The 25978-nt window shown below is 39.5% G+C and overlaps 2 protein-coding genes across 6 annotated transcripts in view; one reads left to right on the top strand and one right to left on the bottom strand.

Moving 5' to 3' along the window:
• Nucleotides 1-15241, bottom strand: part of LOC120803713 (poly(rC)-binding protein 4-like) — a 50991-nt gene extending 35750 nt beyond the window's left edge. The window contains exons 1-3 of the mRNA XM_040152502.1: nucleotides 15128-15241; nucleotides 14904-14988; nucleotides 1359-1520 (exon numbers count right to left, since the gene is read on the bottom strand). The gene's annotated coding sequence lies outside the window, so the exon portion shown is untranslated. The remainder of the gene's footprint in view (nucleotides 1-1358; nucleotides 1521-14903; nucleotides 14989-15127) is intronic.
• On the top strand, nucleotides 11256-25249 carry LOC120803712 (dystroglycan-like). 5 transcript variants are annotated; one of them, XM_040152499.1, is made up of 4 exons: nucleotides 11256-11311; nucleotides 17908-18001; nucleotides 20736-21302; nucleotides 22724-25249. In XM_040152499.1, the coding sequence occupies exons 3-4, from the start codon at nucleotides 20880-20882 to the stop codon at nucleotides 25031-25033; spliced, it is 2733 nt and encodes a 910-aa protein (XP_040008433.1). In that variant the 5' UTR covers nucleotides 11256-11311; nucleotides 17908-18001; nucleotides 20736-20879; the 3' UTR covers nucleotides 25034-25249. The 5 variants fall into 5 exon arrangements, with proteins under 5 accessions (XP_040008433.1, XP_040008435.1, XP_040008432.1 ...); XM_040152496.1 differs by lacking the exon at nucleotides 11256-11311 and adding an exon at nucleotides 15156-15262; XM_040152497.1 differs by lacking the exon at nucleotides 11256-11311 and adding an exon at nucleotides 15156-15262 and having other exon boundaries at nucleotides 17908-18031.
• The last annotated feature ends 729 nt before the right edge of the window (nucleotides 25250-25978 follow it).

The raw sequence follows: 25978 nt of genomic DNA, 5'->3' as shown, positions 1-25978 counted from the left end.
TTCACCACTTACACACGCACGCACGCACAAACACACACACACACACACACACACACAGAAGAAAATTCTGCTCCTTATTGATCTATGTTATGTGCTTGTAAGGATAAATCTGAATCATTTTCTCCAAATATCCATACAGTGCATTGCATCCAAATTAATTCTCCCACAAAGAACACCCTAAGTAATGAGCAATTCTCCAGTTGTGTCCCATTTTCCTCCATTTTTTTGTTTTGTTTGTGAAGATACACACTGGGGGCGGCTTAATCAGCTGGTCCACTCTCAGATGCTTTTTTATTGATCCTATTGTACTGAAGAGTCTAAAGATGATCAGTCTCTTAAATTTCACATAGACCTGTTGTGCTAAAATGACACGATTTAAGCCCAAACATGCAAAACCTCTAAGTGTTAATAAAACTGGACGTGGAAACTTGACATATTTTCCTTCCAGCTATTACAATTTGAGAGAAATATGAAGATTAATTTGTACTAAAACCCACAATATAGTTAATTAAGATGATGACAAGCCTGCTTGTGCCTCTGTGCTACATGAAAATAAACTCCTACAAATTGCTAGAATTTACTGGCTGTAAATTGTGTATAGTAAACAAACAATCTGGAAATACATAAAAACTGATTGAGCGGGAGGACTAGTAAACATAACTGTCTTTTACCTACTTACTTACAGTTTTCCAAATCTGATCAAAGATTCTTGAATTTAATGGTAAAATTAAGAAACCGTGTCCAGCCAAACGACATCTGCACTGAGTTTTGGTTTTCAATTGGGTCAGCTCATCCTGTTCCGTTTTTCTATCCAGTGGAAGACTAATGCAATTAAGCATCTTGGTGAATAATGGTGCTGTCACACACACTCGCTGCCTCAGCACCGAGCAGGCGCCCACTGTATCGGACTTGTTGAGAATGATCTTTGTGTTCGGGGGTCCACTTTCATTATCATAAAACCGTCCACACACAAGAGACCAATTGTGTCCCCCCCCCGCCCCCCTCATCTGGCGACTTTCTCGCCATATGCCGGATTTAACAGGCCAGTCAGTTTATGGCCTCATTATTAATTCAGCTCCAACGCATGAATCTGGCAAATGATTTCATCCTATACTCTACTCATGTGAGTGCTTTCATGCAAAACATTAGCGACTGTGGTCATTTAGAAAAGCGGTGAGAATTGGAATAATTGAAAGGCCAGATTTCTGTCTGTAAATGAAAACGTATGTCTCTCTATTTGGTGTGATTCAGTTAATAAGACACTACATTTAAGCCGATAGCGCTGACCTACTGGATAAGAGCTGTTTCAAGTTGGAGAATTGGGAACATGCTGTCCAAAAATAATCTAAGTCACTTACCAGTTTTCATGTAAAAGGTCGCAGGCTGCAGTTCCCACTAAAGTATCCCCATGTATCTTTGTTGACTGGGCTTTGTATCCATATAGAGACCAATGACACGGACGCGTAGAGCGGACCGTCCTCCCGGTGTGTCAGCAGACTGGAGTGCAGGGCGCCTGTGCGCTGAGGAGGGGAGAGACACACGCAGAGAGAGAGAGAGAGATGCAGGCGGCGACCACCCCGCTCACCCTGATCACCACTAACCGAGGCAGCCCGTGGGAGAGAGCCGAGTGCTCTCTGGGTTAAAAAAAAATAAAAATCCTCTGGCTCAGCTGCCTTCAAGCCTCCGTCCCCGCCTCGGCCGGTGGTGTGTGATCCCTCCTGTCCCCACAGGACCCCTGCTGGGAGCGCAGCGCGCTTCGCCCCGCGCGTCGCACCGCGGATCGACACATTCAGGATCACCGAGCTCCTGCGCGGTGTGAAATCACGGCACGACCGGGGAAATGAGATCTGCTGAATCAGTCAGACAGTTCAGAAAACCACCGTGTTTCAATTACAGTGATTGTTTCGGGGAAATATCCATGCGATCCGCCATATCTATGTGCCAGATCACATTTTTACATCACGGCTGCTTTTAGATTACACCTATTAACTGTAGTTAAGTGTAGATCGGAGCGCCCACGCCTTTGACAGGGTTTACCGTAGGTCTCGTAGAAATCTCGAGCCATATTTTAAAGTATACAAACCATAATTCATTGGCTTAATCAAACTAGATGATGCGAATGTAAAGCTGAAGCTCTTGGCATTTTCTTTTGAAGTTTTTGGTGTGTGTGTGTGTGTGTTTGTGTGTGAGATCAGTAAATTTCTCTGACGCAGCGCCATCTAGCGTATTAGTCGTGATATTGCAAATTTTTATTCAACAGTTTACATTTCTGAAAAACAAGCAGGGTGTATCCACAGATTTATGTATTGTAATGTTATTCATCCATCCATCCATCCACCCATCTATTATCTACACCCTCTTACACAGGTTCTGGATTGTAATATCAGTAATAATAATAATAATAATAATAATAATAATAATAATAATATGTAGGTAACAAAGTCCAGCTATCCTTAGCAAGTGGCTGACACTTTTTACCTCTGAGTAATGTGAAATAAACAACATGAATGATGACAAAATGATCTGAATTAGCCCCTGTCCCAACAAGCAAAATGCTCCTATTATGAATTATAGCTTGACATTATGGCTCATTAATTTAAAGAAAATGGAAGCAAGACAACTAGACAGCTCCCACTGCTCCTGTGTGAAGGAGGGAACGTCTGGGTAATTTGGGCATGACATCTCCATCTATTTCACAAATTACCTCAGTTGTTTTCTCAGGTGCCTCTCATTCAAAAGAATGAGAAGAGGGTGGATGTGAAGTTGTATTTATATTTCTAAATAAAAGACCTTTATTCATCACTACCTGACATTTTTATCACTGTCTCTCTGAGCTGTTACATTTTGTTGCTTTGTCTGTCGGATGGTGACATTTTCTCTTGGCTGGGAATCAAACTAGAAACAGAGAGGCTACATAAAGCAGCATAAATAAGATCAGGGGTGGGCAAACAAGCAGATATTTACAGAGGATATATTCATACAGTTTGTTAAGGTTATTAGCTGTACATTTCCCAAATTTATGATGAGAATTATGGCTTAGGGAGCTGCTAGGTATCAGCACATTTTCAACACTTAGAGGGTCACTTGTTGAGCTAAAAGAGATGCAATTCTCCGGAATGAGTATAATCCTGACCCAGTACGGTGCCACTGTACTGGGTCAAGAGTGAATAAAACCATATTAGACGTTAAGCTTGAGAAAAGAACACATTATAGCATGTCTGGAAACTTTTGACAGGGAAACATAACTTTGATGAAAGCAATAGCAGAATTAAAATGCCTTATTATTGTTCAATCTATTGTTTATCTGTCATCCATGCAAAGGCAACTCTGTTAGAGTTTCTACATATTAGCAACCTATGAATCAAGCACTTACCTATATAAAAGCCTTACTGAATGACTGGCTGGTCCACAATGAGAGAGCGAGATGTTGCTTTTCAAACAGCAGGAGGTGCTGTGTGATATCAAATCCATCTTGCAGAGACAGAGCACTTTGTTAAGAAAAAAAAGAAAAAGAAAAAAATGCAACCTCCACTAGGGGTGTGTGGGTCAGACCGCTGCCAGCCATCAGTCATGGTGACGTGACTTTGAAATAACTAAGGTGCACTGTTGGGTATGACACAGCCATCAACTGGGAGAGGAAATTGTGATTGCATCAGTACACTTGGCACATACAATGCAGGGATATAATAAATGCATATGACATGACAGAGCAGCTCTCTGTGTGGGATTTCTGAGAAATTAATCAGACTTCTTTCCCAATATGTGTGTGTGTATACAGTACATATATGTACAGATGTTGCATTTCTGCCAGAGTGTAAGTTGTGAAGGAAAAGGAGAGATTGACGTGTTAATTTTGGATTCACTTTTTAGTGACTGAACCATACACTGGGAATCTGCATTTGAATAATTTCTAATTTACTTTGGTTAAGCCTGAACTGCTTGCATGTGTTTTCACTTCAATATCATAATTTCGAAAATTAAATAAAGCTGGAAATTAGACAGTGATGTCAAATTCACAAAAGCTTTGCTTGTGCTGAAATCTGTCATGGTATACAAGCCCTCATTTGCTTTGGAAAAAACAATGTATATCATCCCTGCTGCTCTGGGAGCGTTCAAGCTTTACAAATACCTTTCATACTAAATGGCACCGAAACGAGAGATGACACCAGGGCAAAAACTACAATTGTTCAGCCATGGAACGTCTCTCTACCTCCCTCCAACAAACATGGATTAACATTCTCTGCATTGGATTTCATGGCATTTTTTCTTAAACTTTGCCCTGACAAATGGTGATTGAAGACATATGGGGGGAAGGGCGGAATATTTTCTGCTTTTGTCTCCTTCCACATGCCAGAGTTCACCGTGGGTTCGCCTTTCATTAGAGTAACTTCTGCAGTAGCTTGATCTTCTTGAAAGCTGAAATCATCTTTCATTCCCTCTCAAGCAAGGAGCATTGGTTTGACATTTCTTTTTTGATGTTTACTTATCAAACATAAAAGAGGTTGCTTGTAGAAACTTAAAAATAACTTCCTTTATAATTCACATGATAAGGCTACAGAAGCTACAGGTGTTTCATTGTCTGCTGTGCCTGTTTAAAGAATGAAAGAGACCCACAAATAAAATACATACACAGACAAGGTCAGTGGACGCCTATTTAGTGTTTACCACATAACGATAACGATTTGCATTTAGATGCTGAATGGTGATATATATTAGTAATCACATTTCCATATATCTTCCTTTGAAGATGTATGACTTTGCTTTGAAGAAAGTATATTAATTACAACAAAGGAGGGAAAGTAGATATTGGACAGAACAGACCGGGGTTGGAATACTAATAGGAGATTTAGTATTAAATAGCTTACAGAACAAGGATTATGTTGGCCATGCTCTGTAAGCATTGTTTTGTTTTGTATGTACTGAGGGGAAAAAACCTCATGCAGAACAGGCACTGAGGACAACAAGCTACCATGTGATTCCATATTTCCATTTATTTTCCATTGAAATGTGGCATAATCAGATTTCATTTCATCCTGCTTCTTTTCAGTCAGTCATTCAGTCTTCGTTAATGCAATTCATACAGTAAAAAACTTTTTAAAAATACAAGTAATAAATGTACTCCAGAGACAGTGAATGGAAAAAAAAGAAAATCAATTGAAATAAGAGAAGTTAAATGACAATGAAATGTTCTACAAAAGCAGCTTTTAAAAAAAAATCTACTGATGACCTTGCCACAGATCTGCAGGGGGGCTGTTCCAGGTGATTACATGCACTTTTAGTTGTATTTTTGATTTTTGTATCAAAGCTAAGATCACTATAAAAAATAATAATAATAAAAAAGTAAAAACAACATCTGTTTTTCTTCACAGTGTTCAATGTTTATATATCTGTGAGGTCAATTCTGGCCAGCGAATTAAGCAAATCACCATGATTCCAGCTGTGCAACCAATACCGCTGCAGAGATCTTGATTAATGCAGTACTGAACTGATGTTGTATTTGTAGGGAATTCGACAGGAGGGATCAAAAGTATTTGCTTCACAATGTTATCTAAAATATGTGTATTTCTTCACTACATTTCTCCACGACCTTCAGTGGCAAGGTATCTAAGCACATTTACTCAAGTACTGCTGCTTTACACTTCTACACCATTACGATTAAGAGGCAAATATAGTACTTCTTACTGAACTACATTTATTTGATTAGTTTAAGATTAAATATGTCCACATGGCAATGTAATCTACATTAGTCCTTACATCACCTCTAAGTAGCAGTGTTGGCCTAGTTGTTACAGAGGCAGTGAGGTAAAAGATCAGATCTCAGCAAAGGCTGGTAAAATGTGAATTATGAATGCTCACTCCTCTCACCTATCATCGATGTGTCCTTGAGCAAAGCCTGCTTGCTTTAAGACTTCATGAACACAGCTTAAAGGTGTATCTATAACTATCTGCACTTTGAAACCACAGCAAACAATTATTTACAAAAGTTACAAAGCTGCATGGCACTGAGAACCAGAGATGTGTGAACTGACAAACCACATAAACATTTCATACAGATTTACCATGGTTAAAGGGCAGAAAGTTATATCTACACATTTACCATGGTAAAAGTGGCATTTTTAGTGGGATATGTCACTGCACCATAGAGATGATAAAAGTTATACCTTAATTAAAGCTTTAAAATGGTCTACACAGACTGAGATGACATTGTTTGAAGTGTTATAGCAGACGTCCTTTGTCCTTAGATTGAAAACTGAACAGCACACTATGACACCACTTAATGCTAAATAATTCTTCAGTTAAAACTAAAGATAAGACTTTAAAAAGCACTATTTTAGAGCATTATGGATAAATGACTTTCTGTGACACCCTCCTTACTTTTATGAAAGAGAAAGATCATTACTGCATTTCTCTTTCATTTAGTAATGAGTTTCCTCCTGCACCCAGATAAATGAAGCTTTGTTCAAGACCGTGTTACGGCTTTAACTAAACCACTTAAAAAATTGAGATTTCATGCAAGCCTTCTTCTCCATTTTTACAATCATGCAGCAAAGCTGGATATGTAACTGTTTAATGTCTCATTAACGAGACACAGCCAAGGTGTTAGGTCATAGTTCACTTAAATCATTGTCAGTAGAAGAAAAAAAACAAAAAACAAAAAAAAAAACTGAGGATGAGATCATGGCAGATGTGAGAGGAAGTACTCCTCCAGGCTATGTCTCAAACAGGCCAAAGGATACTGTGTCATCCACAGAATTATGCAATGTAGGAAACATTATAACGGTATGGTTTCTAGTGTTGTGGTTAGAAACAGCCTGTAGGCAGGAACTCGATCTGATGAGTATGGTGAAAAGTGTGGGAAGTTCTGACTTTCAACAGACCTTAAAACCACATAAACAGAAATTAAAATAAGAATGTGAAGACATGATTCTTTTTAATTCTGTGTTATTAAAGTCGCTAAAACTATCTGATTACAAATGACAAAATGGAGCAGATTGTATATTGTAAATCATGAATCTTCACTTTAATGAGAAAAGTGTGAAATAAACCTTTCATGTAACTTACTCAGTCCCAGGACTCCATCAAAGCTCTTGACTTAACTTCATAGACAGGGCTATCTGCTGAGTCTCATGTATCAGGTATGAAGAGTACCTTCAAACAGCTTTTGATCTTGAAAGTGCACTGAGGTGGGGAAACAGGTAATGAGATCTGCGCTCCAGCACAATACTGTACTTGTACACAATACCACAGAAGTGTGGCAACGCCAACTACTCTGAAGTTCTTCTGCAACTTTCAGAGGTACTGAAGGTTAGTGGTTGAACCATAGAGGAGCCTGTGTTTGCTGACACTGAGATTGAAAGGGATATGCATACCAGTATTTATTTATGGATACACTGTATTTGCAACTTCAAATAACATAAGATCCACACTGCAGTAACTTAATAAAGAGTTCCTCGTATCCAAACATTTTGTCCGATGTCCGGTCTATATCAGGGTACATGATTTGCAGTGATAAAGGCCTGACATAAAGGATAAAGGCTGAAATGTTTGTAACTATGCCAACAAAGGGACAAAAACAATTTACAAGAAACACTCTGTTAGTGAGCTGGTTAGCGTGCCAGATTGTGCCTGTGTCTGTGCCCTGGGCTTTAATTATTGAAACCATTGTTTATTCATCAGTATTTAACCCTTTGTTGTCCCATGCAGTATTATGCTGGGCACACATTCAGTTACATGCATTTTCAGTTGCATTTTCAATGGAAGTTGACTAGCATAGCAGAAATGTTCTGCTGTTGGCAACTGAACAGTTGAGCTTTCTCTGCAGTATATAATATCAAAGACTGTTAAGTACAGCCAAATTGTTTGCTTATGATCTTATCAGATATGCCTTAATTTAAAGCAGAATCCTTCCAGTTTTAGATGACTTTACTCAGAAAACATTACGCAGTTGCTTGAATTTAACATTTGAGAACTTTGTCTTCTTTTATGCAATTTTAAAAAAGGATTTTGTAAAAAACAAAAACATGTTTATATTTTCAAAGTAAAAAGTATTCTTTTGGTACTTTTGGTACTCAGCAAATGTCATCAAAAGAATCTTGCTTAAAAGCAAATTGACTGTGGTGATACTGGAGAAAAGACTGGTGGCTGCTTGTTCACAAGCCCACGGACTTAATGTTTAGGGACATACTCATTGTATAGATTATTTCTGACCAGAAGTCTTTGCAGTATGTATCCACCCATACTTTAAATACTCAGAAATTCCAGTTGGAGGTTTAATACTACAAACATTTACATGTTGGACACTGTACAAATACAAAAGTTTTTGCATCAGCATCGTTGTTCTCCTTGGAACTGTGATTATTTGCTTACTATATTACATAATATAAGCAGGAGGTCTATTGACGGCTGTGATTTACATCTGAAAGAATAAAAGAAATTCAGGCTGATAAATAGATACATTGAGATTTACATTGTATAACAGCATGTTTGAGCCAGAGGGGATAAAGGAAAAAGAGGATCCTCAAGGTTTTGTTTGTCTGCACATGCCTATACAGATTCCAGGAATGTGGAGAATGGTGAGCGAGCGACAAGAGAGGCCTTGTGTTTGTAGGTCTATCTCCTGCCCACCCTGTAGATTAGCCTCTTATCTGTTAAATGAGACAGTGCCGACGGATTTTGGATAACAGAACTTTGGCTTCAGCACCAAGCTCCCTGCAACGAGAGCTCTGCTGTATCACAGAGACTCCCTGTGCGAGAACTAAGCAGCACAGGCAGCCTTGGATGAAGCAATGAGTGGATATAGGGAGCCACATAATAGGCAGCTTCAGACGCTGCCATTCCTTCTCCTTGACGCTGCTGTTTTTTTCTCCTGGTCGTCTCTTATCATGGATAGGACATTAACATGGGATTATGAGTGATACGCCCCAGAGCCTATTTTCAATTCGCACTCCTCCACATGTCACCTGGATGGATGTGGGGCTGTGATTCCCGTAGCCATTGACTCACTTAATCTCAGTCTGCGCTGTTACCATGTGACTAGCCAAGCAATAGGGCAGCCTGAAATGCATCCTCCAGCTCTGACTCATGATTTGATCTGGCTTGTGGTATACGTCACCCCAGGCCGGAATTGATAGGTGGCATTAGGTGCACACCTGGGACCTGAAGTTGGTCTTCATCACTTTTTCCCCATTTTCCATCCTCCCTAAAATCCCAGGGCCTCAGCCAGTTATCAAGCAGGACTGCTGCACAACACACTTGGCAGCCAATGCAGACTTACTGAGACAGAGCTGCCTGCCACATTAGGCGTGAGTGCCAGTCACCGTCAGGTCCAATGGACAAAACTGGAGCACATTCCTGAGACCTTACACGTTCTTGCTAGTTAATAAATCTCTTAGCCTGCCAAGGACAGAAAACACAGGAAGGTGATGATTATCTAGAACAGAGATGTAACAGGAGAGGAAACAGAGTCAGGTTACACTGAACAGGCCCATCACTCTGTGCATTGACTTGACTCACCCAGATAAATAGGCCACATATTGTAGGTAAATCTGACATCTAAGGTTACCTAGAGGGACTGTGTGAAATAACAAGACAAAGAGTCGACAGCCATGCTAGCAGCTCAGTGAGGCTGTACCTAGGCACAACAGTGCTTTGAGCTAAATGCTAACATCAGCATGCTAACACACTCACAATGACAATACTAACTTTCTGATGTTCAGCACGTATAATCATTACCATTTTCACCATCTTAGTTTTGTGTGTTAGCATGCTAACATTTGCTAATTGGCACCAAACACAAAATGCAGTTTAGGCAGATGGGAATGACATAAGTTTGGCATAAATTTAGTTATAAACCAACACATTGGACAACTTTAAACTTTGACCTGATGGTGGTAGATGAAAAGTTAAGCCATCACCAAAGTCATTATAATTTATCTAAAGGGGAAATGAATGACTGTTTCATGGTAATCCATCCAGGAGTTGTTTAGACATTTCACCCAAAATCACAAATGTCAACCTAATGGTGGTAAGAGAGGAAAAGTCATGCGATCACCAAAGTCATCAAGATTTGTCCTCTGGGCACCATGAATGTCTGTACCACATTTTCCATGGCAATCCAATAGCTGTTGAGATATTTCTGTCTGGAGCAAAGTGGTGGACTGACCAACAGCCACTAGCATGGCTAAATAATAGGATATGCCATTTCCACAAACTCATCATTGTAATCCTGCTGAACACTTAATGCCAATTAGTCCTTTGTCACTATCACACAGAATTACAGTGATAACTAAACTAAACTAAAATGTTTCTAAAGGTCATAGCTGTTAGACTGACTACTTTAGTTATTAAACTGGTCCAAAGAAAGAATTGATGAGGCGGATAGGTGAATATGGCGTCATAGTTATAATGTGCAAAAAGATCATTTGGCGTCCTGTTTAGGACTATATAATCATGTTACTGCACTGCTGAATTTGGTTAAAGGTATTTCAGGTGACTGCTAAAGAGTTGCAGTACACATTTAGGGGCTATTGAGGGGCTATTCACACTTGGGGTTTTTTTTTATTTGATTTCTTCTCTTCACTGGGGTCATCCTGTGGACATACCATCTGCTAATTTCTGTATTTGCTGATGTCCTCTTGATGTGTTTGAGAGTCATTAAACCCATCTGTCACTGATAAAAAAACTATTACCCCAGTCACAAAAGCCATTAGGGGCTTTTCCTCAGACTTCCATTTGGCATGAGGCCTCACTGAGAGCTGTGTGTTTACCCTGTAATGGAGTAGCCCGATCTGCCACTGGTCGGATGTACATAACTGCTAATGACCAATCTCCTGTAATTGCCTTCAGGGTCTCTGATGGTGGATTAATTATGTAGTGTAATTTGAAAATTATCAGCTAAATTGCCTCAGCAAGATTTGGATGGGATTAAATTATAGTGAGATACGTGGAAATATGACAAGATGAATCTACAAGTCCCAATTTGCATTTCAATCAGACATAATATTTGGAAAAAGAATAAATAAATAAATATATATTTTTTTTTACATAAAGAGGATGTTTTCAGGAAGCATTGGCTTGCAATCTACTTCAGTGTAAATATGTTCAAGTGATGATAGTACCTCTTGGCAAACCTTATTTGTGCTGAGCAGCGACAACCGATAACCAGGGGGCAGGAACAAACAGGAACAGCGCTCTGGTCTAGGCGCTGTGCTGAAAGGATATCCTCCTTATTCCTGTTCTATTATCAGCTCAACATAACAAGTGACGGCGTAATAAGACAGCCACAGCAGACCAAAAACAAAACTTCTAAAAGGTAAATTGTGTGTTCGTGAAACATCTTTAAAGTGTTGCAATGCTGATCTTGATCAAATGGTTCTGCAAAAGAATGAAGCCTGTAATCTTTTGATGTGAGAACCAAAATACTATAATACATCAGATAGTTTAAATTATGATTGTGATAAGAATTGTGTTGAAAGAGAGAGATCTGTGAGCACAACGTATAAAAAGCAGAAAGGGTCTTTGCGTTATTGTGTAAAGCCAAATAGGGCTGTCTAAAGTAATCTACTGTTGTGAGAGAGGGGAGACTGGCTCCATTGAGGGTTCACTACTGAGCAAAAACCCCTCAGCAGTCCCACAGTCCGCTCAGAAAAACCCTTCTAATAAGTCACTTGGAAGAAAATGTGGGGAGTCAGCTGATTCCTAATCCGCTCTCTTTCTCGCTCTGTGTTCACAGATCAAGAGTCAGATTGATATGTGCAATCACATGAAAGCCCCTCTGCGGTAGGGCTATCATGGTCTAGTAGACCTGCAGGTGTTTTTGTGTACGTGTCTTTTGGCAAAATGAGAACTGGGTGATGCATTTGCAATGGAAATCCCTCATCCATAATATGCCTCAAGCCAATAGGAGGAGAGAACAACAACTGCTAGGAAATGCCTGTATTCTTCTCAGCTGATATTGATACAATTTACTTATTATGTCTGTGCTGATGATGTATTCATTAGATTTAGAGGCAATATTAAGGTCTAACGCAATCCTAAAAAAGATTCTCATTACTCTGAATGTGTTAAGCAACGTGTAAATGCAATCTGTGATTTTAAAAAATGAAGCCACGGAACATCTACTTATGAGATATTAAATTCTTTACATATATTAGGAAAGTAAATTCTGAAGGAATTTAATCACTTGTGCATGTTCACTTTGAATAGAACATTACTTTATACACTCCACATACAATCTATTCTCTCAGGTCTACGTGCAGTACATGCATGTGCTTTTTCATTCTCTCGCCTTGCAGGGGTGAACAAAGAGTCAGGGGGAATTCAGATGATTGACAGGTCTATGAACTATTACAGACAGGGTCTTTTTCTCTGTCTTAAAACCCTGATCATGCTTGCCAAGGGTTTTTATTAGTATATGAAGGCTCTTTCTTTGTTGCCATGCACATCAAGTCAATTTCTGCTTCAAGATATTCACAGTTTATAGTTTATCATAATGTATGATGATGCCGTCACGTAAATGGCACCACATATTTCATGTAAATATTTTCAGTGGAGTGAAAGACAGCTAATCATTTGTTGGCAAAGTGAATGATAAGAAAGCCCATTTCCAATGTCTTATTTGGAAGTTTTATTCAACAGTATAATGACATCTGTGATTGTTCTTTCATGTAAGATTTTTTACTGTGCTGCTTCCTCTTCTTCAACACTGGCTGTCAGTCTGGGAGATGTTCCTCTTTCTTTAAACTTTTCCTTTCTCTTTCAAGTATTGATCCCAATAGAGCTCATGCCCTATTTAAAACCCTATGAATCCAGACCAATATAACCAGTCATTCATATAAACTCAATATATCAATTATTATTTCATATATTAAACAACCACATGCTTGCATCTTGTGACTGCTATGGCGTCATGGTTGCCTTCACTCAGCAATCAAGTGTTTCTCTGAGACTGAATAAACGGATGCAATCCCCCCCTACTGCAAACTTTGGCCAACGTGGCTGTACGATAAGCCTTCTGTGCTAAACTCCCCAAAACACCTTGTCAGTAAAATCCCACAATAATTCAATTTCCAATTCAAATCAATTTTATTTTTATAGCCAAATCATAACATACATTATCTCAAGGCACTTTAAAGAGTAAGGTCAAGACCTTATAGTATTATAGAGGGAAATTCAACTGTTTCCACCATGAGCAAGATGAGCTGATGTTTGTTTCCTCTAAAGTTCAATTTTCACCACGACATTATAACTATTGATACTAAAATCAATGTAAGGCTTTTGTATTGACAGAGGAAATTAAATGTAGATATGAGGTTTTTTTTTTGGGGGGGGGGGGGGACATGGCAATATTTTTAAGATAAGATTGTGTTAATGCTGACATCATTTTCACCTGTACAAACAGAAAATAAGTCAGTTCTGTTGTCAATTATTTCAACAACCTTCTTTGGACAAATATAACCTTTAGACTGTGAATAGTCTCATTTTAACCATATGAATAGAGTTTTTGACTTTAGAAAACGTGAGCATGTTAGCGCACAACTTATACATTATTTATACAATCTACTTTGAGTCTGTTACAAAAACCCCATGGAATATTAAGAATTAATATTTAACCTCCGTTACTTATAATGGTAGAGCCAAAAGTAGGTGGAAGTGCCCTGGTGTTTTTAATCTTTATCATTGAGGATACATTTTCATAAAAACACAAAAGGCTCTGCAGATAGATACTTGTCTTCCCTGATGGTCTAAGTTTGTACATTTGGAGGGCAGGGAAGGCTATGAGGTTAGTTTATAGAATAACTTCACGCCAATTATGTCTATAATATTTACCATTCTGTATCCCTGTGTTTTGTACAGTTCCCTTTGTTGCATACCGTCCTGCATCATTTTATTCCATGTTGATTTTTTTGTTAGATCAAAGTAGGCTCATTCTCGGTAAAGTCCTTTCAGATATACTTGTGATAAAGGGCTCAATAAAAAAATCTGAAATTTAAAAAGATACAATGGATTTTATTAAATTGTCCTTTGAGAAAGACCAGCGCTTGAGAAACAACTACCAGTTTTAAATAGTCAATAGTGATAAGTCATGATTATATCGGTGAGAGTAAATCTTTGTAAGACATGCTACAAATAACAACTGAATGACTTTACATTTCATTTAATGCTTACTGTATTATAAAAACAATATACACATAAGTGATCTGTACGCATGGAAGGAAATATTTCCGTGAAGGTCCTGGCCATGTCTGTTGGCTGATAGTTGCAATGCAAAATCACAGGAGGAGGAAAGAAGGATGATAAATGTTATGTAAAGTATTTTGCTGTCTGTTCTATTGTCTACATATTTTGTCCTCTTAATATGAATACAGGACTAACATTGTGTCCTGCATAAAACAAAGACGCTCAGGGCAACTTTCCCATTGTCAAAATTAGAATAGAAATATTCCGTTACATTTTCACACCCTGTAAAGTGACTAAATTATGGCAATGATTTCAAGGTCGTAAAAGTATCAGCTTACAAGGGCCACATACTTTTTACTAAATGGTGATGGATGTTCTCAGAAATATAATGAAGCTGTCACATTGATGGCGGCTATACGGAGAACCTGGGGTTGAATTTTTCCCACCAAAGACAACTAGACAAAATGTATTATCTGTTCACCAGCGAGCAGCTTCACAGACAAAGGGCACTCCAGCCTCTACCTTTCACCTCTCCAGCCCACTCGCCTTCAGGTCACTCAGTTCAAGACTAAGGAAATGCCTCACTCAAGATTGGAATATTAAATGCATGGAGATGAGTGATTATCATCATCATCAAGCTATATGATTCAAAGCAAAGCAAAGCAAAGCAAAGCAATAGTACAGTGCCAAAAAATACTTAAGTGAGTAACTTTAAGTGTACTCACCAGTTTGTCTTTCCACCTGCATTTCTCCAAATAAAAAGGGAGGAGGAGTCATGCTGGTACACACGATTGGCCTCAACTTGTAGACCTGTCTGCGAGGAGGACAGAGGCAGCAAGGGAGGGGTAGCGGCCGACATAATTACAATACAGAGCAGTGAACAAGCCTAAGACTGATCAAATCATAGAAATATCTTCCCCCCTCGACTGTGCTCATATACCCTGCCTACCAAATGCTAGATATCCGTCCGTGGCGTTGATGGGAAAGCGCATGTTTAATGGCGTTTTGGAAGTCTCCGCGGCGCTCTCTGGCCAGAAGAGGAGACGTTACGGCGCGAGTTAGCTAACGTTAGCTCGTTAACAAGGTCAGTTTGAATTTTGGGTTCGGTCACTGTTTAAACACCAGCGTAATTAAAAATGCCAAGTTTTTGCTAGCTCGGCTCATTTACAGAATCACCGCAGACTCCTGTTCTCTGACAGGGCAGGTAACCAGCTGTATTTGCCATCAGCATACTCTATTGGCGTTAGCTTATTAGTTAGCCCCGCTCGGTGGCTATCGCGGCTCAGTCCTTTCGTTCTTACGCGACTTTGGTGTTCCACGTTTGGAAGTGATGGCGCTGGCTCACGTTAACGCTGCCTTGTGGGGGTTACAGCCCAGAAGCAAGCGTTTGTCAGTAAAAGTATCAATAGTGTAGCCTGGCTGAGCAAACATTAGCTGCAGTGTATTGAGAGAGCTTGGCATTTGTGCGGTTGGTTCTCCAGCAGCAGCAGCTCGCTGCTTGTTTCCGCCTAGAATAAAACAGGTGCACCTCTGCGCTTGCGATGGACAGATGCAGGGTAGCACTCATCACAGCCACTCACTGTATTTGTTGTTTTTCGTTTTTGCGCAGTCGTAGGAAATAATATCCCCAAAAATATAGTTTGACTAGTGTGGGTTGCTGAATGCTTTATCAAGGTTGAACGTCATAGGTGGCGTTATCGTTTACAAAGGCCTCGTCTACCGAGTCCAGTAGAAACGGGGGCAACTGAAACGGGCCCGGTAGCTAGCGTTTTTTGGTTGGCTAACGTCAGCTGTAAGACTAACTGACTAGCGGACTAGCTACTGGGACACAATTTCTGTCAATCCTGAAACATTTGGTTATGATAGCACTTTCTGTGTTTAGTTGAATCACACGTCCAAAACTGCGTCTGTCGTCATTAATCACAGGGTCTTGATTGTTGCTGATGTTACATTGGGTAGGGCTGGTTTAGCCTAACTTCATATTGGCGTGAATTTTCCATAGTGTTTAATGTTGCCGTAGTTCCAGTAGCTTTGCTTTAACATTACCATTTAAAGAGCTGGAACGTGTGTGGCTAGTAACACTACCATCGGTAGCAGAAGAAAGCGTCAGTCAGTTTACATTACTTAAGAAAATCAGCCGATACGTCGTAACAGTGGATGATTTTTCAGATAAAAGTGTCACTTGTTGGGAAGCTTTGAAGAACAGAGATTTAGCGTTGCCATCGTTTTACACTTGAAACTTTTGTATCATACTTCTGATGCTTCATAAAAAAAATATTTGTTCACTCTTAGACTGGGTTTTGACAGCATACAATAGTTTTCCCGATGCGTTAAATGAGTTTGCTCTCAGGTCATCATGCCAGGCTAGATTTTGACTCAGCCATGGCCGATTTTGTGTTTTCTCTCCACATGTTTCATTACTTTTTTGAACAGTGTAGAGAGCAACACAAGGGAAACATCCAATTGCAAACCAAGCTTGTCTTGTGCATATGTTTGTTATTCAGCTCATGCACTATCTAGAGGCTGCTGGATGTGGTACGTCAATTCAATTGGCCCTGAGTGTCACTGTGCATCGGAGCCCTAATTATTTTTGATGGTTTTCAAGTTTTAAGTACTATTGAACTGCAGACAGTGTGTATACCATGGTTGTAAATGTTTTCGTCCCTTCGGTAGTGCAGGCCTCTGTGAAATGGGCAGAAATCACCCACTCTCAGGCTTGTATTATTGTACTGTTTACTATATATACAAAGGGCTTGTCATAGGTTTTAATAAGTGTTTAGTTCAGTTGGAGAATGAACAAATTGTATTACACTCAACTCCTAGATATATATCTAAAAGAACATATATAAGAGCCTTGGTTTCACACTGGGGCTTTTGAAACAATATTCCTTGAATATTTTAGCAAGAGTGCCATATAGCTTGGCCCAAATTCTGTTGTAAATTATCACCATAATAACAATGAGGCAAAATATCCCCCTTCTATGAGCAATGTGAAATGTCATTAAGGCAGGTTGTGTTTTTAATAAAATCATCTCTAAATGTGTGTTCTATTTGTAGACCATTTTATAGGCAGATTGATTGTAATGAAGTAAACTGAAGTTTTACCCAAGGCTTTTAAGGTCAATCCTCTCAACTACAGGCAACATAGCTTCATCTGTACTCTTTTGTTAAGCCATGTTTTGATTGCGTTTTCCTCAAATGACATATCTTTGTTACTGTTAAGGTTTACTCATCTCAAATGCATCCTATTATGCACATGTTTCACTTTAATATGGTCTTTTGCTCATTTGAACGGCACGTTGAAACAGTGCAAATGTGGATATTAAAATTTCTCATATTTCTTAATGAGATATTGTTTGAATTGGATTTTGAATTACTCACACTGTGAAATGAGAAAGTGATAGAATCTAGGCCACATTGTGAAGACCTTACTTTGATGCTCAAATTTTTTTGTGTGTGTGTGTCTGTGGGTGGGTGGCAACAGCCTGAGGTGAGGTGTATTGCTCAAATCTTAACTAAATTAAGCTTATAGGCTAAACTTCTTTTCATGTAAATGTTTGTGTTTTACATGTAAACACAAATTGATAGATGAATCAAGCAATACGTTTTGTCTTTACACTTAGCTGACATATTGTAGGTCATTGAAGATTCAGCCTGTAAGTATTCTTGTATGGCCATGTCTTAAAGAGACTGCTTTATGGGTTGTTGTTTTTTTTTTTTTTCGTCTAGGATCTTCAGAGTCAAAAGAAGACTGTACAGGGGTAGAGGTTCATGGGGTATAAATCCCACTGAACTTACTCAGAAGATAAAGATCCCAGATAAGGTGCATGTCTCAACCTGGTTAAGGGGTTAAGTAAGACATTATTCAGTACTCTCTGGAACTAGTGTGTCACTGCTTTTACACCGTTGTTTCAGATTGACTTTTTTTGTTAATATGTTTGAAGTGTTTTTGATGCATCTATCCAGAATTTCAAATTACATGCAGGATGATGGAGGGTACAAGATCCCTGTGGATGTGAAGTGATTGTATGTTAGTTTTCCCAGCTGGCAGTCTAGTCATAACAGTGCACTTGTGTGCCAGAAACACCACTCTAGATACCTAAACTAGATACTAATCATTGTCATTTCCACTGAAAGTTGAAGACAGAGACTACACCGTATAGTGTGAGTTGTTTTGTCTTTTGTACATTAGCATACATGCTTTTGAGTCACTAACAGTAAATGATTTACTGACACAATAGATTTTCCCAGCAAACAAATAAACTGTTGCTGACTTTAGTATATAGGTTTTTGTCCAGTGATGAATCATACATTTTTAAATGCAAACGCATTTAAAAATTTAGTGATAGGTAAGCATTTTGAAAGAGGTTAACAGAAGGCTGAATATTGATTTGTCAGAGATAATTTAAACTACATAATTAATAGTAATATAGGCTATTGTCTTTTTAGTGGCTTTGGTACAATAAGAATAAAGTGACCAAACATTCAATATGTGTTGGTATAAATTTAATTATATGTGAATGTTTTGTTAGTCCCATATGATTTGAGCTTTATAGGACAAAATTGCCACTCATGATGTCTGAACCCAATGGCTTGTAAGCCTTTCAGATACTGTATTCCCTTCATTCTTGTCTTTTGCAACGTGAAATGGGCACTGACGCTTTGGTATTACAGTTAAAGGTTCTGAAAACCCTAAAAGGAGATGTTCTGATCAATTTTATTTATTTATTTTTACTTTGACACCAATCTGAGCTACTGGATGGAGATCTGCACTGAATGTACAGGATTTACAGCCAGCTCTACTGCAAGTAGAGATTGTGATTGCCTCCACCTGCAACAATGTTTTCTAATGAAAATCTTTCTGCCCAATTCAGCAGGGAAAATACAGGCACTCATGTGTTTAATAAGCCACTGTTAGAATACATGAATTGCAAAAAAGTCTTATTAAATGGGTATTAAAGGTTTCAAAAACAGCTTCAGACAGTAGGAACTAAAAGTGGACAAAACGTCATGGATTTTTTCCCCGTTTTTCAGATACTTGATGTCATTTCCCATTAGAACGGATTCAAACCAGATGTTTGAATGTCATGTCAGAGCAGTATAAGCAATTACAGTGTCATTGTGAGGATTTGGATTGGAATGGTAATTTCATCTAATGTAATTCAGGTTTTTTTTTAAAAAAGATATGTAATCTATTGTCTCACTAGTCTTAAAAGAGAGTAAGAGAGAGAAAGCAAGTAGGTGAGTGAAAGAACTAAACTAATCTCAAGCTTAGTTTTATTTGCCAATGCATTTGTAGGCATACAGTTAACTGGAACACCATGGGTTTGCATTCATGTTTCATTTCAATCATGACTGCATTTTTACTATGTTCCATCAAATTTCATAGTTTATCCCAAAACAATGAGGCTGAGCACCTGTTACTGCCTATATTAGGGTAAATACATGTATATTTTGTGATGTGTGTGTTGTGTCCTCTGAGATCCCTGTCACATTGCAGTGCAGCCCTCTGTTGCTGGCCATTTCTAGCATGGATCATCCGAATTTTGCAGGATTAGTTCTAACAACATAAAACTTGTTATAGGGATTTCGTTTTGTATATAATGACTGATAACATGGCATAGATTCTAGACCAACTGGTCGGCCAGCAAATTTAATGTATTATACTAAGACCCTCTGTAAGGAGTCTCCTCCTTGCAGAATTGTGGAGTGTATGAATTGACGTCACAGTCTTGTTCCAGTCAGGCATTAGGATTCCAGGCAATTGGCTGACCCTCCTCTGCCCGTTTGTGAGTGCTACAGGATTGGTGTTGGCTAGGTCAGCACAGTGGAGACTCTAATTCCAATCCTCAGGGCACCTAATTAAAACTTACAACCAAGACAAACAACCTTTGACACTCGTGCATCTCGTGAGAATAGCCATTCCTCAAAATGCCATGACAGAGAAGTGAAGATCAGTATGAGATTGTGTGGGGTTTTTTTTTTTTTTTGGTTGTTTTTTTTTTCTTAAACAATGTTTACACTTTGAAATTTTTTTAATTTCAGTAGATTTGGATAATATTTGTTGTTTACCCTAACATTTATAAAATTGCATGTATTTTGCTTGCTGGCTTATTTATTCCAAATATTGCTTCAGAGATAAATTGTAGTAGCAAGACAAATACTATGATCACTCTGTTGTCCACTCATTCATTACTCCCTGTAAATTCAGTAGTTTACCCTGTAGTGAGCCGTAAATTAGCCATAAATTTCAGACATTAAAAAATCTTATTATATCACAGATTGACACCTGACAGGTGTAGTGTTGTATAGTACTATATACTTTCAAACCTGGGTGTTTAATACACAATATGTAGTTTTAGCATGCAATATACAAACTATGTTGGTAGTATTGTGGTGGGGAGATCTGTTGATCACTGACTGAGTATGAATTGTTATGAGCAGAAACTTTACTATGTTAGCAGAAATAGTAGAAAGTTTGCACTGATGTTTATTTCTTTTGTCACTTTGTCACACTCATGTATGTTTGTGTGTTGTTTTGTTTTTTTCTCAAATAGCTGGCTGATATGGCTGTCTAACAGGCTGCCAAAGATCTCTTCATGGATCACAGAGGACAACAAATAAAAACCACTGCATCTGTTAGCGTAGCTAATAACTAGGGAATCTGATCCAGATTCATATTATCAGACTGACCTTAGTGCATGTGGCCTCCTCAGTTGTTCATAGACATCTGCTGGGCAGCCCAAAGGCCTGTTGCTATGCACTATAAAAGGAGAGACATGAGCTGTGGGAATGCTGGGAGGAGCAGGCTTCTTTCATGCAGGACTATCCCTCTGGTAATAGGGCTTCTGCTGACCATGGCCCAGGGCACTGTGCTAGAACAGCAAGAGACACTGGTGGAGATGATATCTGTGGAACTAGAGGCTTCCATGCAGTCCTCTGTGCTCTCTCAGCTCCAGGCTGCTGCATCTTCAGTTGGCGAAGGGCCGCCTACAGCTATCCCAGATTCCTCTACAAAGACTGGGGGAGTTCACACTGTCATACCTGACTCATCTGCAATCGTGGGCCAGGTGTTCCAGTTGAGGGTTCCACCGGGATCTGCCAATGTAAGCTGTAATGTCAAAGTAAGTACACAAAAGGTTTGACATATATCTAGAAAAAATTGGCATTGAAATAAATCTATTGTTGAGCTTCTATAGGAAATATTTGGCATGTAATATCAAATCCCTCATAACGTAATGTGTTGGAGTTTACAAATAATTGTATGAATTGTATTGAATTATTTACATTAATTAATGAGGTTAGAATCAATCAGTCAATGAGAGCAGCAGTTTAAGAAAAGAGACTCTGAAAAACAAAGTGGTATGGGAAGGTTTTGTTGTTGCACTGATTTTTTTTTTTTTTTTTTTTTTGTTGTTTTTCTTTTAAATTTGGTAGGTTCCTTTTTTATTTGTTTGAATTGTCCTAACCCTGGCATTATTTGAGTACTAGCTTCAGGGTTTACATTAAACAACAGTTTAAGAGGTATTCCTCCCTAATTTGTATGTTAATGCTGAATTAAAAATCCTGAAAGCTTAACCTAATTTTGTTACTGTAAAAGGTTTAAAACATAATTTTGTACAGAACTGAATTGTAATACTATATATTGGCTTTAGCTATACTCTACTAGTGTATAATAAATATATAGGTGAACTTTAGTGAAAGAATGAAAAATGGGTATCACTGAAGTTGTGTTCAGTAGATGAACTTACTAAAAAACATTTATTACCTGTTTTTGTTTTATTTCCCTATGGGGGTTAAAGTGGCCACATGCGCCAAAATATTTTTTTATTGTAGAAATAGATTATATATAATATTTATTTATTCAGTTTTAATCACTGTATCACTGCTGAGTGAAGCTGACTGTGGTCCAATTTGTTCCAGTCAGACTTACGAATGAGATGAGTTTATTATTGGGCCAAGTGGTGAAGCAGAATGATACCCTGTCATACAGTAATAAGTCAAAATGAAGAGTGATGACTCACATAGTTGTTATTATGAATAGGAGCACATTGTGCTTCCTGTTCATATTTGGCAAGATTTGATCAATTGAATGGAACTGGGAGGGGGATTGAGGTTCGGAAGATATTGAAAGCATTTCTGCTTTTACTCTACAAATTTGAAAGTTTTGCATTCATCTATATGGGTTTCTAGTTCATGTTTCACTGGCAACATGGTCAATATGACAGAGAAATGAATACAGAATTATATTTTTAATAATGGATTCACTGTTTTAGTTATTTATCAAATAAAATCAAACATCTAATACTACTTCAAAGATTTACTCGCTTTTCTGTCGTTTATCATTGAAAAGCTCTAGTCTAAGTAATTTTCAGTCATCACTTGGGTCCTGGTAACATTTCACGACCATTTGTAATCATTTTTGATATGATCATTACTTAATGAAAGTTAGGAATGAGTTTTGCCTTTCTGTACTTAAGTTTTTATCTCAGAAGTATGTCTATAGTATGAAACGGTAATAGTGATATGTTTTTTCCTCCTGTAGCTCACTGAGATGGGAAAGGAGACTTTACCCTCCTGGTTATATTGGGACAAAGACAGCTGCATTCTGAGAGGTTTGGCCCTGGAGCAGGATAAAGGTGTGTATCATATCTTGGTGTCTGGAGAGGATATAATTGAGAAGACTGGCAGGCAAGCGTTCTCCAGTACAGTCTTCTCTATTGAAGTATACCCAGAAGAAAGGGCAGACACTGAACCAGCCCTGCTCACTCTGCAGTCTGATATCAGTGGCCTCCAGCCTTTCACCTGTGGCTCTGAGGAGCCTGTCACTGTCCTCACTGTCATCTTGGATGCTGACTTGACAAAGATGGTTGCCGTACAGAGGGCCAACTTACTGGGCATTATGAGAAAATTTTCAAATGTGCCCCTGGAGCACATGAGGGTGGTCCCTGTTGTCAACAACCGCTTATTTGACATGTCTGCTTTCATGGCTGGACCAGGGAATGCTAAGAAGGTGGTGGAGAATGGGGCCCTACTATCATGGAAACTTGGATGTGGCCTTGACCAGGGCAGCATCCCTGACATTAGCAGCGTCCAATCCTCAGCAAAGGATGGGACCATGTCAGCAAGGCTGGGGTACCCAGTGGTTGGCTGGCACATTGTGAACAAAAAGCCTCATGGAGTGAAACGGGTCAGACGGCAGTTGAACAATACTCCCACTCCAGTGCCCTCCCTGCTTCCTCCCACTACCCACCCAGAGCCCCCTGTACGTATTGTTCCCACCCCAACTTCGCCCTCTATCGCCCCAGCAACAGACAACTCTGCTCCCCCTGTCCGAGGCCCTTTGCCTCTTCCAGTGAAGCCCACAATGAGGGTCAGAGATCAGATAGCCCACACACCTGTTTTTGGACCGCCCCAACCCACAAGAGTACTAGGAACTACAAGCACCATCCCAATCCAGCCAACCATGACCCGGCCTACTTTTGTAGAGGCCACTGCTGTGCCAACACCACCAAGCACCACCAGAAGACCCAAACCCTCTGCCACAAGGAAACCCAAGAAACCCAAATCTTCCACTCCAGCTCCCCGGGAACCCAAGTCTACTACAGCCAAACTGCCTAGACGCACCACTCCTCTCTCTTTGGCTCCAGACTTGAATCAACACCCAGAGATCCGCAACCCCATTGATCAGGTGAATGCATGGGTTGGCACATACTTCGAGGTTAAGATTCCTCCTGATACGTTCTTTGACAGGGAGGATGGTACTACTGATAAGCTGCGTTTGACTTTGAAGAAAACCCCCAAAGAAGCAGTGAGTGAAATATCTTGGATCCAATTCAACAGCACTATCCAACTTTTGTATGGCCTTCCAGAGGAGCAGCATGAGGGGAAACATGAGTACTTCATGTTAGCCACGGATAAGGGTGGGAGGAGCATCATGGATGCTTTTGAGGTACAAGTCAACCGTTGGTCTACTCATGACAAACCATCAGTTGTGTTTGCTGCTCGTTTCCACGGTGATCCCAAAACTTTAAGCAATGATGTCCATAGGAAGATTCTTTTGACCAAAAAATTGGCTTATGCCCTTGGTGATCGCAACAGTAGCACAGTGACCCTGAGAAGCATCACTAGGGGCTCTATTGTGGTTGAATGGACCAATAACAGTCTCCAGCAGAGTCCTTGTCCAAAGGACCAGATCACAGTTCTTAGCAACAGGATCTCTGATTCCCAAGGGACACCTAAACTGGCCTTCATCAAAGCCATGGAGCCAGAATTCAAACCCATTAACATCTCCATTCGTGGTACAAATAAATGTCAGAGCTACACATTCATCCCACCTGGAGAGGTGCCATTGCCTGTTCTTCCTACAGCCACACCTTCACCTGGGACAGGTCGTAGGAGCAGTGATGATGTTTACCTACATACTGTTATTCCCGCTGTAGTGGTAGCAGCCCTGCTGCTAATAGCTGGGATCATTGCTATGGTCTGCTATCGCAAAAAGCGCAAAGGGAAGATGACCATAGAGGAGCAGGCCACTTTCATCAAGAAAGGAGTCCCCATAATATTTGCAGATGAGTTAGATGATTCCAAATCACCCCCATCCTCCAGCATCCCTCTTATCCTACAGGAGGAAAAGCCCCCGCTTCCCCCTCCAGAGTACCCTAACATGGCTGGCCCCCACAGTACCCTGCTTAACCAGGATCTGCTGGAGGAGTATTCTGTTTATCAAGATGATGATCCTAATGCCCCTCCTTACCAGCCCCCTCCGCCATTTACTGTCCCCATAGAGGGCAAAGGCTCCCGCCCCAAGAACATGACCGCGTACAGGTCACCACCTCCCTATGTGCCTCCCTAACACACATTGGAGCTTTCAGTTTGGAAAGCAGGTGCAATGTAGGGAAGCTTGTTGAAAACTACTACAGGAGTAATTTTACATGTGTTCAATGAAATGGCTTTGACTTTGTAGAGGAGCAGGCAACCATACCCATATATTTGACCACCATGAATAAGACACTGTATCGTACAATTCTACTACTGGCACAGGGCAAATGGATGGGGAACAGTTTGTAATTCCAGCACTTTTTTTTTTTTTTTTTTTTTTTTTTTTTTTTTTTTGTCCTTCAGATCTGCTTTTTACTTCTTGCACATTCTTTTTTGTCTGTTTTTGCCAAGAAGAGTCAGTTTTATCTTCAATGATGTACTATTTCTATTGTATAGAAAATAATAAAGAAGCAGGAAAGACTGAAGCCCACAGGGCTTTTGAGCAGATGTCACCATGACAACAGACTTGAGGCTCTCCCTCACAATGTTAATCTTTATGAGTTCTGTGTCACTCTTATCTGTCCTTCGGCTAGGTTTACTAAGATTTTGCACCTGTTATTTCTAGAGGGGAATGAAATACAAAAAGCCAAACTGAAAGCATGAAACACTTTATTTACACAAAACCAGTTTGTTTCTTAGACTTTGATCTTTCTCTGTTGTCTTCTATGCTTTGCTCCCTCTTGACAATAACATGCAAACCTTGCACTTATGCAAATTCTTGTTAAACCTTGCACTGTGTCTTGCACAGTATTGAACACAGTAAGTGGTAGTCCAATAAGGAGAAAAATCTTTTTGTATCCTTGAACTCACCACATGACTGAGATTCCTCTGGTACTTGATCACAAAGAACGTAACACTGATCACGCCTGTTGTAGATGTAGCCTAATTAAGTTACAAAACAAATAATGACCTTTTTTCTTAATATGTGTGCCACTGAACCTGCCTGTGAGATGACTGGTTTTGCTTTTGCCGAGGTGGT

The sequence above is a fragment of the Xiphias gladius genome, chromosome 18 (assembly GCF_016859285.1).
Source record: "Xiphias gladius isolate SHS-SW01 ecotype Sanya breed wild chromosome 18, ASM1685928v1, whole genome shotgun sequence".
In the NCBI taxonomy this organism is placed as follows: domain Eukaryota; kingdom Metazoa; phylum Chordata; class Actinopteri; order Istiophoriformes; family Xiphiidae; genus Xiphias; species Xiphias gladius.
This window is presented reverse-complemented; position numbering and strand designations above follow the sequence as displayed.

Excerpts from the sequence above, each read along its gene's own strand:
- LOC120803712 (XM_040152499.1), top strand. The coding sequence starts at position 20,880 with ATGTGGCCTCCTCAGTTGTTCATAGACATCTGCTGGGCAGCCCAAAGG. Across the intron at positions 21,303-22,723 it reads ATGTAAGCTGTAATGTCAAA|CTCACTGAGATGGGAAAGGA; the intron begins GTAAGTACACAA and ends TTCCTCCTGTAG.